General features: G+C 35.8%; 3 protein-coding genes across 4 annotated transcripts in view; 2 read left to right on the top strand and 1 right to left on the bottom strand.

Annotated features, from left to right (window-relative positions):
• The window catches only part of LOC100119856, a 30,897-nt gene extending 28,463 nt beyond the window's left edge, over window positions 1-2,434 (bottom strand). For both annotated transcript variants that reach the window (XM_001603513.6, XM_008206431.4), the window contains exon 1: window positions 542-2,434. The gene's annotated coding sequence lies outside the window, so the exon portion shown is untranslated. The remainder of the gene's footprint in view (window positions 1-541) is intronic.
• On the top strand, window positions 73-8,375 carry LOC100119722. The gene is made up of 16 exons (XM_001603396.6): window positions 73-467; window positions 2,614-2,719; window positions 2,827-3,193; window positions 3,517-3,822; window positions 3,901-4,203; window positions 4,278-4,505; window positions 4,575-4,712; window positions 4,791-4,958; window positions 5,037-5,345; window positions 5,421-5,555; window positions 5,631-5,801; window positions 5,877-6,099; window positions 6,265-6,585; window positions 6,927-7,066; window positions 7,286-7,522; window positions 7,607-8,375. The coding sequence occupies exons 1-16, from the start codon at window positions 428-430 to the stop codon at window positions 7,754-7,756; spliced, it is 3,342 nt and encodes a 1,113-aa protein (XP_001603446.1). The 5' UTR covers window positions 73-427; the 3' UTR covers window positions 7,757-8,375.
• A 427-nt stretch (window positions 8,376-8,802) lies between these two features.
• Window positions 8,803-15,284, top strand: LOC100119694 (ras association domain-containing protein 2). The gene is made up of 8 exons (XM_001603374.6): window positions 8,803-9,098; window positions 9,320-9,414; window positions 9,503-9,633; window positions 9,727-9,802; window positions 9,881-10,690; window positions 10,795-11,077; window positions 11,166-11,385; window positions 11,461-15,284. The coding sequence occupies exons 1-8, from the start codon at window positions 9,059-9,061 to the stop codon at window positions 11,519-11,521; spliced, it is 1,716 nt and encodes a 571-aa protein (XP_001603424.1). The 5' UTR covers window positions 8,803-9,058; the 3' UTR covers window positions 11,522-15,284.
• Window positions 15,285-16,463: the final 1,179 nt, after the last annotated feature.

Raw genomic sequence — 16,463 nt, 5'->3', positions numbered from 1 at the left:
TCAGCGCCCGAGTAATCATGCCCACGTGACCAGTCGTGCGGCGAATCACAAAGCGGCCGCTCGTCGACTGATTTCGCGGCGCTCACGGCTCTAGCAGACGAGCAGAGCGGTAATAGGCACTAGCACTCGTCTACACACACGCATACACAAAACCTATACATCGAGAATCGCCTGTGGGCTGTGTCTGTGTCTGCCACCAGTCAGCAGCTTAACTTTGCTGGCGACGCATAAAAAGAAAGAAGAATATCATCAAACGCAGTCACGTTTACGTCGTCGGTGTGTTCGCACGACTTCGCACTTGGGCCCGCAGAAATATTGTGCAATTTGTCTTGAGGATTTAACTCTAGTGGCTAATTAATCGAGAAATAAGTATACAAAGACAGGAATAATATTCGAAGGGAACGAGCGAAAGTTCGCTCTGGTCAACATGAAGGAGACGGTAATCGCGCTATACGCGATCCTGGCTGGTAAGTCGTGTTTTCTAGCCTTTTCTCGCAGACACGCGTTCAAACATAGCTATATGTATACTTTAAATACGTACCGTCGTCACGTCGCGCGATATGTCGATGCTCCGCAATTTTCCCGGGCAACATTGCAGCTACTGATAAGACCAAACTCGCTTTTCTTTGTTGTTTGTAACGACGATTATTCGAAGACGCGTCTGCATGATGCCTCTTTAGCCCGAGGCTCGACGAAGATCTTTCTTCTTCTTTTTTTCGTTGTTGCTTCTGGCCGACTTCCCAGAAAACCAACTTATTTTTGCGTTACTCAATTGCAACAAGTCACGCTCACGGCTACGTGAGCCGTTTATTTCGTGCCCCTCTCTCTCCCTCTTTCTCCGTCTCTCTCCGTCTCTCTCCGTCTCTCTCCGTCTCTCTTTGTTATTCTTTTTTTGTGATACGATCGCCGTGTAATGTTGTCGTTGTCGGATAACGATGTGTGGGTAGCCGTTTCGGTTGTAGATTTTCGATAAGCTATTGTCACGCCAGCTTAGTCACAAAATTGAAACAGTTAATTTAGCGAAGCTTGAGAAATTGGTAGTATAGGTATAGATTGATGCTATGCTGAAAGGTTAGGTTTGGCTTTTGTTTTTGAAAATGGCAATCCAACGGTATATAGATACAACTCACCTACTCGAACAAAGTGAAGATAATCGATGTCACAACAATTTCCAATAAAAGCATTACAGTTTCGAAAATAAAAGCGATTTTCAAGGTCATCGAATGTTTACCTTGTTCCCGTATCGGAGTTACGCGCGAAAATGATGCCTGTTATTGGGAAATTGACGGATAAACATTCTTCTTGCGCACTGTCTAAGTACTTATTTTCAATGCGATATATTCCGAAACCGACGGAGAATTGCCATCGTCTGATGAAACATCGGCCAGTATTTACGCTCGGCCGAGTGAACATTTTTGCAAAAAAAAATATATATATAGATCTTGCTGGCAGTCGAGTTTTTTCTCCCCTCGCTTATAGAGATCGATTCGTAATCGTCGTCATGGAGCGAGAGATGCGGGACCAGTGTTGCCTCTTTCCTTTCTTTTTTCGTGTCGATCCTAATAGAGCAGAGAACAACTATCTGTGAGACCAGCTCTTTTTACAAGCAATTAGTCATCAAATGCGATGAGAGTCCGCTGTATAATCATCAGGCAGGGAGTGACTCAAGCTCAATTTTAATAATCAGATGATACCCCTTCCTGTTGTAGCTGAAAACATGGCACTGACTTTCTGTTATCAAAAGCGGGTATAATGTACCTCCCCTAGCAGGATGTTATTATTTTGCAGAAGCTCAAATGTGCTTATGATAATGAGATCTTGTGACTGCATGCTATATTACATTTCATTTCTGCAAACTTTGCAGTTTATATATATAATATCCAAATATAAGTCTGCAGTTTGTTGATACGCTGATTGTACTGCAGTTGAAATACAAAAAAAGGAGTCTGTCACTATAGCAACAATGACTGTATTTCTGGAATTTGCTACGTCATGCTACTAATTCTAGTTCATTCACTTGTTTTGTCAACACATTCTCTAGAGGATTTGAACTGGATCAATTTTATTTAAAATAACTTTGTGTTCATTTTCTGAATACAGTTTTAAATTTATCAATTATTCATATCCCATAGAAGAAATTCTTTTACTTTGTTGCTATAGTTAAACCGAATAAATTAAATACAAAATTTTTACTTTTATATTTAATTTAAGTATCTTGGATAAAGTATATAACTATGTGAATCCTTGAATTAAGAATTAGTTCAGGCTTTTTTTATCAATTCTGTCTTAAAGAAATACAATCTTACAAGAAACTTATATTTTCGTATCTAAACTTCTAAGCTTTTATTTGGTCCGCAAAAGATAAGATAAAATATATATCTCCAAATGACTGTATTTCTATTTTCTAAAATCCTTTTCTAGACACATCTTTCTAAAAAAATATTTCATAGATTTTCAAAGATTTAAAAATTTTTGGTATAGAATGATAATTATTCTTCTTTATTCAGCTATCATTATATCGTAAAAAAATTTGGTCTCATAATTTATAATCTTTGCATCGATATCGGTTCTTAATATAGAAACTATAATTATAACAAATTTTTATGACATCAGTTGCAACAGCCAGGGTGGTGATTAATATCGAAGGTCAAGATACTCCTCATTTGTTGGGAGCAAAAGCCTGTACATGGGGACCATCATACTGGTGTCAAAATTTAACGTAAGAAAAGCACAGCTACACTGTTCTTCAAGTTTTTCAATTTTTACAAACACATTTGAAAATATAAAACAAAAATAACTATTTACATTATTCTATTTTTTATGCAGAACTGCAGCGGGATGCAATGCAACAAAGCATTGCATTCCCAAAGTATGGGAAAAAATGCAGGTACCTGAAGATCATGACAGTGTTTGTCAAGTGTGCAAGGATATGGTTCAGCAGGCACGTGATCAGCTAGAAAGCAACCAGACTCAAGAAGATTTGAAAGCTGTTTTTGAAGGAAGCTGTGCCTTAATTTACATTAAACCAATCGTCAAAGAATGTGATAAGTTGGTTGATCAGTTCATTCCTGAACTAGTAGAAACACTGGCATCGCAGATGAATCCATCAGTAGTTTGTTCAGTGGCTGGACTTTGTAACTCTGCTCACATTGATAAGCTCTTGGAGGAGTATACAGAACAGTCTCAGAATAAGGTAAGGAAATACTCTCGTGAATGAGAAATTCTATTCCACTATTTTGCATGTTGAGAGAGTTATGTAAAAGATATTGATTAGTTAGCATAATATAACCTTTTGACACTTTGTTATGATTTTATCATTTGCGACGTAAGCGTAGGGAAGAAAAACAAATTTTTTTCAAATAGATATCTTATCATAAATTTGTCAACTGCGAAGTGTGATTCAGTGCTGGCTTTGATATTCTTGAAAGAAATTTGCTTGAGTTTCTTCTTTCTTTTATAAACTTGAAACAATGCATTCAATAATCAAAACGATTTTCATGCTATTTTCGTTTTCAGAAATTACAATCTCCGATTTCTTTAAACAACGATGAGTACACTCCTGATGAATGTACAAAGTGCTATACTATTGCACATCACATGGAGCAGAAATTTGGACAAAAATCGCGCGATAGTGTTTTGGAGCAACTTCTCAATGTTTGTGGCCAGTTCAGCTCTTTCTCTGATGCTTGCTCATCCATTGTCCTGACTAATTTCGAGACAATTTATTTCCATCTGAAAAATAACTTGAATGCTCCCAATGTCTGTCATCTGTCAGGTCAGTGCAGTGCCAAGTTCCATACCCATGAAGATGAGTCAACTAAGGTAATAAAAATTATGGTACATCTAAACATCTATATAAAATTTAAAAACAAATTTTAACTTTACTCTATACCTTATCAGACTCCAGAAGTTGAGATACGTCCTCTATCCAGTGTTGGTATGGTTGAAATTGGTGATGATTTGCCATGCAAGCTTTGTGAACAGTTGGTTGCTCATTTAAGGGATTTGCTTGTTGCTAATACAACAGAAACTGAATTCCAAACAGTTCTTGAAGGACTTTGCAAACAAACAAAATCATTTGCTCCAGAGTGCAAAGCTATTGTGGATGAATATTATCCACAGATTTATGCTTATCTAACCAAAGGCTTGAACGGAAATGCCATTTGTCAGATGGGTGGACTTTGCCCAGCTCCTGGAAAGAAGGTAAGATAATAAATGTTATTCAGCGATAAATGTAAACAGCAGTGTGAAAAAGATAATATTTTTTTTATTAATAGGTGGAACCGATTTGGCCTCTGGTACCTGAATCTCATGCTAGAATTGCTGTAAGAATTATGAACGAAAAGAATTCCGAGCCTAAATCATTAGACGCTAGTGAAATGCAACTACCCATTGAATTGACTATGCCACTGATGGGTCTTACAATAGTTGATGACAAATATTGCTCTAGTTGTGAATTTGTTATGAATTATGTAAAGCAAAATGTTAGAGATCTGAAAGACCAGGTAAGATTTTATTATTGATTATTATAAGAAATATTTCTATATTTTGATCAATTTTTACACTTTGTACAGGACGAGGTCAAAATTGTGCTCGATGAAGTTAAAAGTAGTCTCCCTGCAATTAAAGGAGAGCCAGTTGATGAAAACTTCTTAACCAAGTACGAAATGGCGTTAGCCGAACTAATTCGTCAAGGAAGAGATCTTTCAGAGGTAAATGGATTTTAATTGTTGATTGAAAATAAAACTAGATTCTTCGAACATGATTAACATTATTCATTATAATTGTAGATTTGTTCATTGGTTGCTGCATGTCCAACCAATCAGCAAATAGAAGCCTGGGAAAGAATTCCTTCCGAGTTTGTAAAGAAATCATCAATTGAAGACAAGCCCAACTGTCCTCTTTGCTTGTTTGCAGTCTCGAAGTTGTATGATCTTGTTAAAGATGATAAAACTGAGGTAATTGTTTGTCTTATTTATTTTTTTCAGTCAACTTGTATTACGTATATATTATAAATTCTGATATTTATTTATTAGGCTAGTATTGAAGCTGCACTGGACAAACTATGCAATGAGCTGCCGAAAAGTTTGAATGGACAGTGCGTTGATTTAGTGAAAATTTACAGCAAAGAGCTTATCCAATTGTTACTCAATGACATGTCTCCTCAAGAAGTTTGTGCTTACATAAAGCTATGTGATCCTCCACAAGACAGTAAGCCTCAGGCATCTTTTGGGGAGAAAATTATTGCAGTACCAAAAAACGACGTTGAAGGAAAAGAAGCTTGTGCATTGTGCGAATATGTACTGCACTACCTTCAACAAGCTATTACCAATCCTAAAGCAGAGGTATTAAAATATTAGTTATTATGTAAAGATTTATTTTTTCTTAATCTTGATATTGAAATAAAACTTTTATTGCAGGATGAAGTAAAACAAGTAATTAACAAAGTTTGCACTAAATTACCAAAGTCTATTCGAAATGATTGCAGTCAATTCATTGATACTTATGGCGACGCACTAGTATCAATTCTTGCTCAACAAATCGATCCATCTGAGGTAAAGAATTATCCAAAAGAACCTTTTTTAAATTTGATTTCATTAATAATTATTAACGATAACTCTTACCACTAGGTATGCCCAATGATTCATATTTGTCCATCAGCCCAATTGCTTGAATCTTGGAAAGAAGCAGACCACAAAGAGGAAATGCTTGAAGTTAAGCTTGAGGAGAAACCAAACTGTCCTCTTTGTCTGTTTGGTGTAACGCAGTTATATAATGCTATTAAAGACAATAAAACCGAGGTAAAACTACTTACTTTTGTTGTTCATATCTTTTTATGTCCATAATTATTAAAACATTGGTTACTGTTATAATAGGCGTCTATTGAAGCTGCGTTGGAAAAATTATGCATTCATCTTCCTCAAAGTTTGACAGACCAATGTGAAACTTTAGTAAAGAATTATAGCAAACAGATCATTGAAATGATCCTCGCTGACTTAACGCCTCAAGAAGTTTGCGTTTATCTGCAGCTATGTGACCCAAACAAGAACGTCGAGCCTACGATTAGTTTCTTTCCATTAGACGCAGACGGCGAAATAAGTAAGAACACAAATAGTCCTAAAATTTAAAGCTTATCAACAGCATTCATTTGTTTCTAATGCTTTTTTTCATCATCGTCGATTATTTAACATTCTATTCATGCTATCCTTCAATTATCTTTATCTCCGCTCTTGGCTTTGACTGCAATACGCTTTCCCTTTTCAGTGACAAATGAAATTCCAGACTATCCGCAATACGTAGTAAACAACGAGAAAAGTACAAAAGTAGAGGAAGACGCTGAGTGTGTAATCTGTGAATTCGTCATGCAGTACGTCGAAAAAGCCATGAGCTCTCGAAAAACAAAGGATGAGATCGAACACATGATTCATGGCGTCTGTAATCATCTTCCAAAGCACATGTCTGAAAAGTGCAATAACTTCGTCAATGAATACGCTGAAATCGTTATCGAGCTTCTGGCGCAAGAAGTTAGTCCGAAAGAAATTTGTACGATTGTCGATCTTTGTAAGCCCGACACACGAATACAAGGTATTTCTGAACCAGATAATAACGAATTGAAACTAATGGCACGCATGAACCCTCCTGCTGTAGTAATGATATAAATTTAATTGGGATGTGATAAACCTGAATGCTTTTAATATTATTCTCTTAATTAAGGCTTTTATTTAATAAAGTATTTTTACACAATGGTGTTGTTTATTTTGTATAGTATAATTTAGAGCTAACAACCTAGCACTCCTGTAATTATACTTAACAACCTTTTTGGGAACCTCTATAGTGGAATGCCGTGCTCTGTAAATACGCTGCATGATGGAGTAGTTTGGGTTTGAAGCAACTTTTTCATCTATATAACTTCTGTAAATTTTTAGAATTTGTTGCAGAATGTGCTATTTGTCAAGCAATTGTAACAACTGTTGAGAAGCTTTTAGTCGATCCGAAAACTGGTGAAAACATTGAAGAAGTTATGACAAAAGTTTGCAAGTACTTGCCAACAACTGAACGAGGCAAAGTTAGTATATTCCACTGTATACTTTGATAAACAATGCCAAGCTCACAATTTATATCATGTGCATAACTCATTTACAATACGAATTCACATTCACATAAAATGTGCGAAGACTAGTTGCATTAATGAATTATGCATCAAGACAAATACTTTTGAAATTAATTTTCCCGACTTTTTTTAAATTGCAAAAACCACAGTTTAAAATATTACATTTAATTTCAGTGTACAATGCTAATGGAAATTTATGAACAAAGTTTCATCGACATTATCAAAGCACATGGAGATACAAGAAAAATCTGCAGTAAACTCTCTCTCTGCTCTTCCAATGATTTTCTTGTTAGGCTAGTTAAAAGTGGCAGAAATAGGCGACAAGTGGATGATAAAAATCTTGGAACAAAGCCCTGCACTTGGGGAATATCCTACTGGTGTGTAGATGACAAAACAGCCGAGGAGTGCAAGGTAAAAACCTTTGAAATTGTGCCAGTTAGAAGTTAGCATTAAATCCATCGTTATGTAATAATAATGGTGTGCTTGTTTTTAAAGGCAACTGAACTGTGCAAAAAGAAGGGCATCCTTCCCGACGCTTCATCAACCACCATCAAGGCTGCTGAAACCGAAACTCGCGATGTTGCATCCGAAGCAGAACAGTCTGTATCTCAAGACGCGGCAGATTCCTCCTCTAATTCGTCATAAGGAAAATAATTAACTTTCCTAAAGTACATGAAAAGAAATTTTGTACAGCAATTTTTACTAATATTGTAACGGCTGTACATTGCGGAACATTGCTATAATCATTACTCCTTTTGCATCTTTTAACCTTTTATTACTAATAATTTTTATATTTCATTGCAAACTCGGAGTTTCTCCACGATTTGTCGCGCTTAAATTTAGATGTTTCGATATGGCGCGTGCAATTATATGCATAATTTTTCAGATTATTATATATTTATACAAAAAATTATAATTAACTGAGAATGCATGTTAAAAAAAATGAACAAAAGGAACGAACAAATACATTCGTAAGCTGTTGATTTGTTGCTTGGAGAAATTTGTTAATTTTACTAGAGATTCATGACATTAAGTAAGTGTCAACAGTGGCGTTTAAACGCTTGTGGTAAAATGCAATGTGATGCTGGAGTTTACTCTTATATTTTTATTATAAAATACATTATCAAATATGATTTTAATTTTTGATGTTTATCATGATTGCCTTAGTTATAAGTTAACTGTGATAATGACATTTGAATAAAGCAAAACGCTTGGAGCAGTGTTTCTTTTTCTATAAAATAAAATTTTACGGTGGAATGGCTTATTCAATTGTTCAACAATCCTTTAATTAGATCTCCTTCATTCATTACACGTGATTCCTTACAACGTAATATTAAGAAACAGTTTTGAATTTCATAATCATATTAACTTTTTTTAAATAAAAAAGTGATTCGTAGCGCCATCTTACTCGCACAAGGTCGAGCCAACGAATTATATAGACTTGGTATAGAATGACGGTCAGTACTTATTGGCGCCGGGGTCCCATTCTGAAATACACGTAGAGATAGCTGTCCCCCAAGACTGATGCGTATAGGAGAGACCTATAAAACACTATACCTGTACCCCAAGTTTTCGTCCCTTCAATTTAACCCGTGACCGTTCTTCTATACCAAGTTTATATTCGTTGGTCGAGCTGATGGCACGCGATCACGTGACTGCGATTATTGTAATGTCGGAGGCTGCGCGCTGATGTGTATGCCAGACGCCAGTACCTATGCGGTGTTTTTCTTCCTTGGCGCTTCGGAGCCCCTGCTCCAAAAAAGAAAAAAGGTGCAGCAGTATAGTCTGTGCTGTGGAAGGATAGAACGAAGCACGAAAATTCGACGTTTTCTTCGTACTCGTGTCACTCCTCGCGTGGCATGCGACTGACCGAGCTTCGTGGACGCAATGTCCCATTGTTATGCTGAAGAAACTAAAATATCTCGCCAATACTAACGAAGCTTTGTCATGTGGAAGTGTCATAAATGCGGAAAGCCCGTTTATTTTGGTGTGTAAATTTACATTATCTATCTTTTAGTTTCTTCTATTGACATAGCTGTTCAAAGCATTCACTTGGGTTTGCACAAAAATTTGCTTTCTTCTCAAAACTAAGATGCTACAGGGATTCTGACTTTAGAATATTTTGGAGCAACGTATACAGAACTGTTAACAATTTTGCGGTTTTAATAGTTGCCGATATTGATACAATTTTTTATTACTTTTATATAGCGGAGCGGAAACAATCATTGGGATATGATTGGCATCCTGAGTGTTTACGATGTGAAGAATGTGGCAAACGCTTAAACCCTGGCCAGCATGCTGAGGTTAGTTATAGTCTGCGAACTTAAAATTTAAATAATACAGCAAATTCGAATATAGCTCAAGTTAACTTAATGTTTGCACAATTTTTAGCATAAAGGTGTTCCCTATTGCCACGTGCCATGCTACGGAGCACTTTTTGGTCCTCAATTGTTTGGCCATGGAACAAGAGTCGAATCTCATACAAGTTTTGGTAAAAAGGAGTCTCGATCTTCTTTACCAAGGTAAGGAAATTATTTTTATCATAAATTATCTTCTAAATGTTTTTAAGTTTATATTTTCAATTATGATACTAATAAAATTAAATGCTTTGACAGATCGCATTTAGAAACAAAACTCAAGCTTTTTAACCAGTATTATGAGGGTAAAAGTGGTGGCATTCGAAGTCGAGAGGTATGATTGGTAGAAATACTTCATCATATAACTATATTTTTTTTAATGAGAATTTGGAAACATATATTTTTAATTTAGGTAAATGGTCGACTGATCTTAGAAGGTGCTTTAAGAATTTACTGGGGTGTTCGTGGTGTTATACACTTAAAAGAAGATGATGACCAGCGAACAGTAGTTACAGCTAGACATAGAAATTCTTGCAGAAGAAGCTACGTAGAAAAAGTTGATAATGAAGAAATAAAAAATGAAGAATCAAAGGATTCATCGCCATCTAATAGTCAATTAGAAATTGAATCAAACTCTGTACCAGCCTCACCCGACCACATAAAAAGTCTTACACTGCCCATGAAACTTGATGTTAAAAAGGTTGAATGGGATGAGTTGGATGATTTGTTGCAGGTCGAACGCAAAGTTGAAGATGGAGATAAGCTTTATCAAACCATGCCGAAAAGTCTTCCATCAAATAGTTCACATTCCAATGCTGCCAATCCATCAACGACAGCTACACAATCTAGTGCAGATATTTCAGAAACAAATAGTCCTAGTACTGATACCAGTAATAGTAAAGTCAAAGACAATAGTGTCAATAGTACGCCTACTCATAGTATAAGCAGCTCATCTAACACAGATACCCCGAATTATCAGGGAACTCCAAACAAAAATGGTGCTTTACGTAGAGTTGAATATTTCGATAGTTTAGACAAAAATGCTGCTAGTACTCAATCGATAAGTGATGAAGATAGTTGGATAGAAAAAGGTTTGAATCGTTCAATGTCAGGTCCTGATTGCTTACAAAGGCACCGAACTGACAGTGATACAGATTCCGTGAGTTCCTTGCATTTTCGGGATGATGACAATATGACTATGTCCACGGACAGTGGTTTAGAGGTAAAACATTATTATGAAAAATTCAATAACTAAAAATTGAAAACATGAAATTCTAAATTAATTTAGATATTAAACAGTTGTTAAAATAATTGGTTGATTTTCAGTTGGATGGTGTTGTTTTGCGCCGAAAACAAGGCTCTACAGCAATCAGACGACGACCTGGAGCAAGACGTCAATCACGTAATCGTCTCAGAAGACGTTGCTCCATTAATGGGCATTTCTACAATCGAGAGACCAGCTTTTTCACCCCGCCACATGGCTCACAGATGTCTGTCTGGGTGACGAGTCTCGTCAGTACTCAAGAAGTGATCAATCTTATGCTCGACAAGTACAAAGTCGACGCTAAGCCAGACAATTTTGCACTCTTCGTTGTTCGCGATAATGGGGGTACATTTTTGTATTTCTTATAAAAAAGTTTTTCTATAATCATATTTTATTATTGAAGTTTTTCAAATTAATTATAATTTCTAAACAGAGCAACGCAGATTAAGAGAAGATGAGTATCCCTTGGAAGTTCGAGTAGTTTTGGGACCTCACGAAAATATTGCACGGCTGTTTCTAGTTGACAAACTTTCAACTCCAGAAATCAGCTCTGATGTTGCTCAGTTTCTAAATTTGTCTTTGGCTGAGTGCCAAAATATATTACAACGTTATCATTATGAAGAGGAACGTCAGATACTTATGTTGAAAGAAAAGTAAGTATTCGTATTTTAAACCATTGGTTAAAAAATAAAAGTAAGCATTACTAATGTAAGTGATATATTTTTCAGGTATAAAGAAATGCGTCGTAGAATAAAGCAGCGAATGGAAGATCTTAAAGTTCGTTTATGAAACATATGGGGTAGCTAACTTTTTCAGTGAATATTCGTTTCTATTCTCTCTTCTATATGAGACGTTCAATCTGCGTAATTATTAACATTAATTTTTTGATTAGTTTTTTGATGAATTCACTGTATTGAATCATATCCTTAGCAAATATGTAACTGACTCCGCTGTGCTTGATTATTGTTCAAGCACTCAAGGAGCTCATATCACTTTTTTATTTAGGAAGTTTTTAACATTAATGTATATCTCATAATACATTGCAGCATTTTCATGCTTTTAGTGGTAGCGGGCTACTGCCACGTTTTGCCTCAAAGACTTGATTTCTTAAGCAAAGACTGACGTCAAGACAATAGACGTTCATATCTGATCTGTTTATGGTTTGACAAAAAATAATCTTTCTTTAAAACATGACTGAGTTCAAAAATTACCGCATAACAATATAATTAAGCTGGGACCTTATACAGATGATATTAATTTTTAATTCAAAATATAATATTTACTAATTAAACATTGATTCCATTGGTGCTAACATAAATCATTCAAAATTAGATGTAAAATTTCTAGACGATTTAAATAATTTTTAATCCGAAGATTATTCAATTATGAGTAAACATTGACGTTCTAATATTGTATGTTTATTATATTAGTAAAATGTTTCAATGTTAAAATAATTATATCGTAAAGTATAAGTCGAAATCATCTTGAAAAGTACGTTCTTATGTTCAAATAACGTAAACGATATCAAAATGACAATTTTGCCAAGCAATAAAACGCAAAACAAAGTAATTTCAATCATTTTGCGGTAGCTCAAGATATTCGTGTGTGGATTTCGGCTTTCGATCCCAAACTTTTGAAATGCAAATAATTGTCAGTCTAACCAGTGTGAAAAAATTTAAGTTACGAATACTCCGTACCATGACGAAGCCATTTATATTAACTTTGAATACTACAAATTCTAATTGTGGTAAACGAAGTGATTTTTCAAAAAAATATAAAAAATTTTAAAGCCGAATTGTGCAACCTAGAGATATATGGAGATCAATTTATATTCGAGAAGATAATAAAGGTAACGTCGTTGCTTAAGTTTTTGTACTTTATTCCATATTTCGTTCCTTTTTCATGTTGGACCGCACTAATTCTATATCTGTAAATAAATTAGAGAAAAGGAATATTCTTTGTGATAGGTAAAGAAAAACAAATGCACATTATACAGATTGGACAGAATGCATTTATTTATTTATTTTTGTAAGGACTAAGTAGAGTAGGTAAAGTAGATCAATGCAATGTTATGAGGAGTATGAGTAATAATCTTCATACGAGTTGCTAGGAACGAGTATGTATACTCACAACACCGAGGAGCTCAGCTGCTCTTTTTTTATTTTATGTTTTTTTTTGTTGCTTTACCTTAATTTTTTTATCCACGACACTGATATACGTTAAACGGTACAAGACAAGTAACAACGACGGCCACTGAGGCGTCGTCATTAACTGCAATCTCTTTTATTTATTCTTTTTTTTATTTATTATTTAGGCATTGGTTTCGCTGCGCAATTGGAGGGCGTCGACGAAAGCTGAACTGTCAAAGTCGGAGATACGACAATTTCATTTTTGGACTTTATCGAGAGAGAAAGATTAGTTACACACACCGTGAGAGGAAATCGAAATTTTGTTAGAGAGTGAGAGGAACCAACTACAGGAATATAGATATCATAAGAATGGAAGAATAGCCTTGAAATTTTTCATTTAGCTATACAAGTATACAGTAGAAAGTCAAGAACACTTATTAGTTTCATCGCAGTTTCAGCCGACTTTTGCATTCAGATTCAGTCGACAAAGAGAACAAGAACATCTATATCTTGGCGCTTCCGATGGCTTCATCCTCAAGATTGAACCTCGTAGTGTTCGAAATTTTGTCTTATGCGACACAGCACAGGGAAACATAAATTTTGAAAACCATCAAAGGCGCCGTACAACTCAAGAGAAAAATGTGGCAACGAAATACTGCGTTATTTGTTTCCTCAACTTGTCGCGCAGGATTATACATGGACAATTAGCTCTTTTACGCTTAACTGGCTCGGCTGGCGATTTGACGAATTAATCCCATAACTTAACGCAAACTGAATATAGAAAGAGATTAATCGCACGATGAGACTTCTCCCTTTAGGTATATTCACTCGCATCAAGATCACACTTCGTCCGAGTTCAGGATGCTACAATTTTAGCTCGGACGCACTTGTTATTGCTCTTATTTACGTCTACACGTTATAATATAATATCGTTCAGCGGGATAACTCAAAAGATCACCCGCATTGCGTTATAAAAAAAATATGCGATAATGTATTAATAATAATATAACAACACCAACAATCATATATATAATGTAATAACAACTTGACTTGACGAAAGAAAGTGGTCAATTCGCCATCCGCTTATATTATGCATCTAACTCGTCATCGTCTCGAAAAATTCAGCGCGCAAAATAACGTCGCACATAGACTACAGTGTATATACGCATAGTTTATACAAAAAGAAAGAAATGTACATATCTCTATACACGCACGCGTGCGCCGAAAGACTCGCGTATGCGCGTGGCGCGAGATGCCGTCGCGAGCTCGCGGTTTATCACAATCTGACGCGACGATGCGCCTTACAAAAAATACGGTACTCGCTCGCGGCGGCATCGCTGCATGTGTATATGTGTACGTCTACGTAATTTCGCCTCCACGTGTATGTGTGTGGAGAAGCCGATGCGCTTACTACTGCTATACACCCCCGCGCGGACCGATCGAGCTTTGTTCGCGTTCCGCTACGCTATTCTCTACTCTGCGCGTTTTCTTGTTTTTCTCTTTTTATTACGCTTCGTTTCGCCTCTTCACCCACTTTTTTTGGAGTCTAACCGTTATTAACCTATAACACATGAGCTATAAAAAATTCAAATGGGTTTTCTATATCTCGCGCTCCTGCCGAAATCAATGTAGCTGAAAAGAATATCGACGCGATTACTCTTTTTTAGGGCCTATATTTTTATTATGCTAAAGGGCCAACTGTTCGACGTCGTTGTTTGACTTGCAGTTCGTTCTCCGTTTTATCTCATATAGGTACTCCACGCGTACATATTCGATGACTCTTGTTTAAAAAAAGAAACTATAAACTCTGCAATTCTAATTCAGCCGTTATTGCTATGAATTCGTTTACACAAAATATCATTTACATATGTAAACGTGCGTTCAATAATGTAATGTCTCATATAAAAATCGTTATAGGAAACCCATTTTTGCTTAACAATATATATAGCAAATTAGTCGTTTTATGTATCGTACAAAAGAGAGATAGAGAAAGAGAAAACAAGGTCGAGAGCGTGTCAACGGTATTCTTACAACTTTTATACGCATGAAAAAAAGAAAGAATTTTCTCTCCTTGGCAACAAATAGCATTTCGTTTTATCCTTGCATCGTTTCGTTGCTCGCATTCGATTAGATTCACGCGCACGCGCTGACTCTTTTATTTATTACTTCGTTTTACATCACGAGAAAATCGGCGCAAATTGACTGGCAAATGCTTGAGGCGAAAATTGACTGAATTCAATCGATCTATACGACGTTATTCTTTCTTTTTGTTGTCTTTACTGTTGGCAGGAAACGGCTGAACTCGAAACTTTTCCAAGCTGTCACTGTGCTTGGATCAGTCTCTTTTCGAAGCCGTTTTCCTCTCGTCGTTACACGTATCGTTACTAATAAAAAATCGTTGGCACCGTTGAGCTACATCCTTATACAGAGCATTTCTCATTTGCAACGCACAATACCTGTGTCTACACTCGCATGCGCCTTGTGCATCGTGAAATTGAACGCTTCCTCGTAATGTTATCCTCTATCGTTAATTATTATTCTTATTAGTATTTAATATTACTATTATTATTCCTGCGTTAAACGAACGAAATTAGATCGGACGTCGAAACTTATATACTCTTATCTCGTTATTTTCTTTTTTCCCTCATATCCCTCGAATACTTTCTTCCGCTTCTGCTCTCGACTAAAGCCTATTCTCCTCGCTCCCACGCATTACCTTACGAATTATTTACGTCATTGCGTGCAGTCCCAACTCCGATAGCCTATATACTCCCTCTTCTTCTTCATTATTTTTTTCACTGCGCTTTTTTTCTCTATTCTCGTTGGCGAAAGGCAGGGGGAGTACTTAAAAATTTGTATCGTTTCGTCTAAAATTCGATGTACTCGTCCTCAACAATATCATAACAGTCGAATATGAATTAGAAAAATAACGTCATATCGTAGACAACAATCGGTTATACAATATTTATGTATATTTATATAGATTTATATTTATATATTTATATAATGTGTGAATCTTCGTTACGACAGAATCATTACGGCGAAACCGCGTCCGTCGTAAAAAGAACTAGTTAAAATCTTTGCTTTTATGCGATCAGCTGTCTGGCGCCGGACGCTGCCTCCTTTTCGCAGCTATATAAGCTTATCACTTTCTCGCAGTAGTAGTCGTCGTGAATTATATATTATCATGTATATAAACATCTGGGAGAAAGGGTTAGTGGAGCTGATTGTATATAAGAGATGCCCGCATCGTTTAATCGGATTGAATAATCGTCGCTTTCGCGATTCAGGGATTGCTTCTTGTTAAACCTAAAAATTATTGTTTTCGCTTTACGTATATTACTTTATTTTTCACCATTTACTTTAGTCGTTTATTATTATATCGTAAGTTATTCGTTTAGTAGTTATTGAACATTCTTTAACATTTATTATATCTTTTTATATAATATAAAATGCGACTGAAAAAGGTTATATATCATATAGCTTTTAGCACTATACACGCGGACTACGCGGCATACCGTTATTCTCATCGCTCTTCTACACACCGAACGAATATTTAAAAAATCGATCAAGATCAATAATAATAATATCTATTATACACG

Source organism: Nasonia vitripennis, chromosome 3 (genome assembly GCF_009193385.2).
Source record: "Nasonia vitripennis strain AsymCx chromosome 3, Nvit_psr_1.1, whole genome shotgun sequence".
In the NCBI taxonomy this organism is placed as follows: Eukaryota; Metazoa; Arthropoda; class Insecta; order Hymenoptera; family Pteromalidae; genus Nasonia; species Nasonia vitripennis.
The sequence above is the reverse complement of the archived record's forward strand: the minus strand, read 5'-3'. Positions and strand labels throughout refer to the sequence as shown.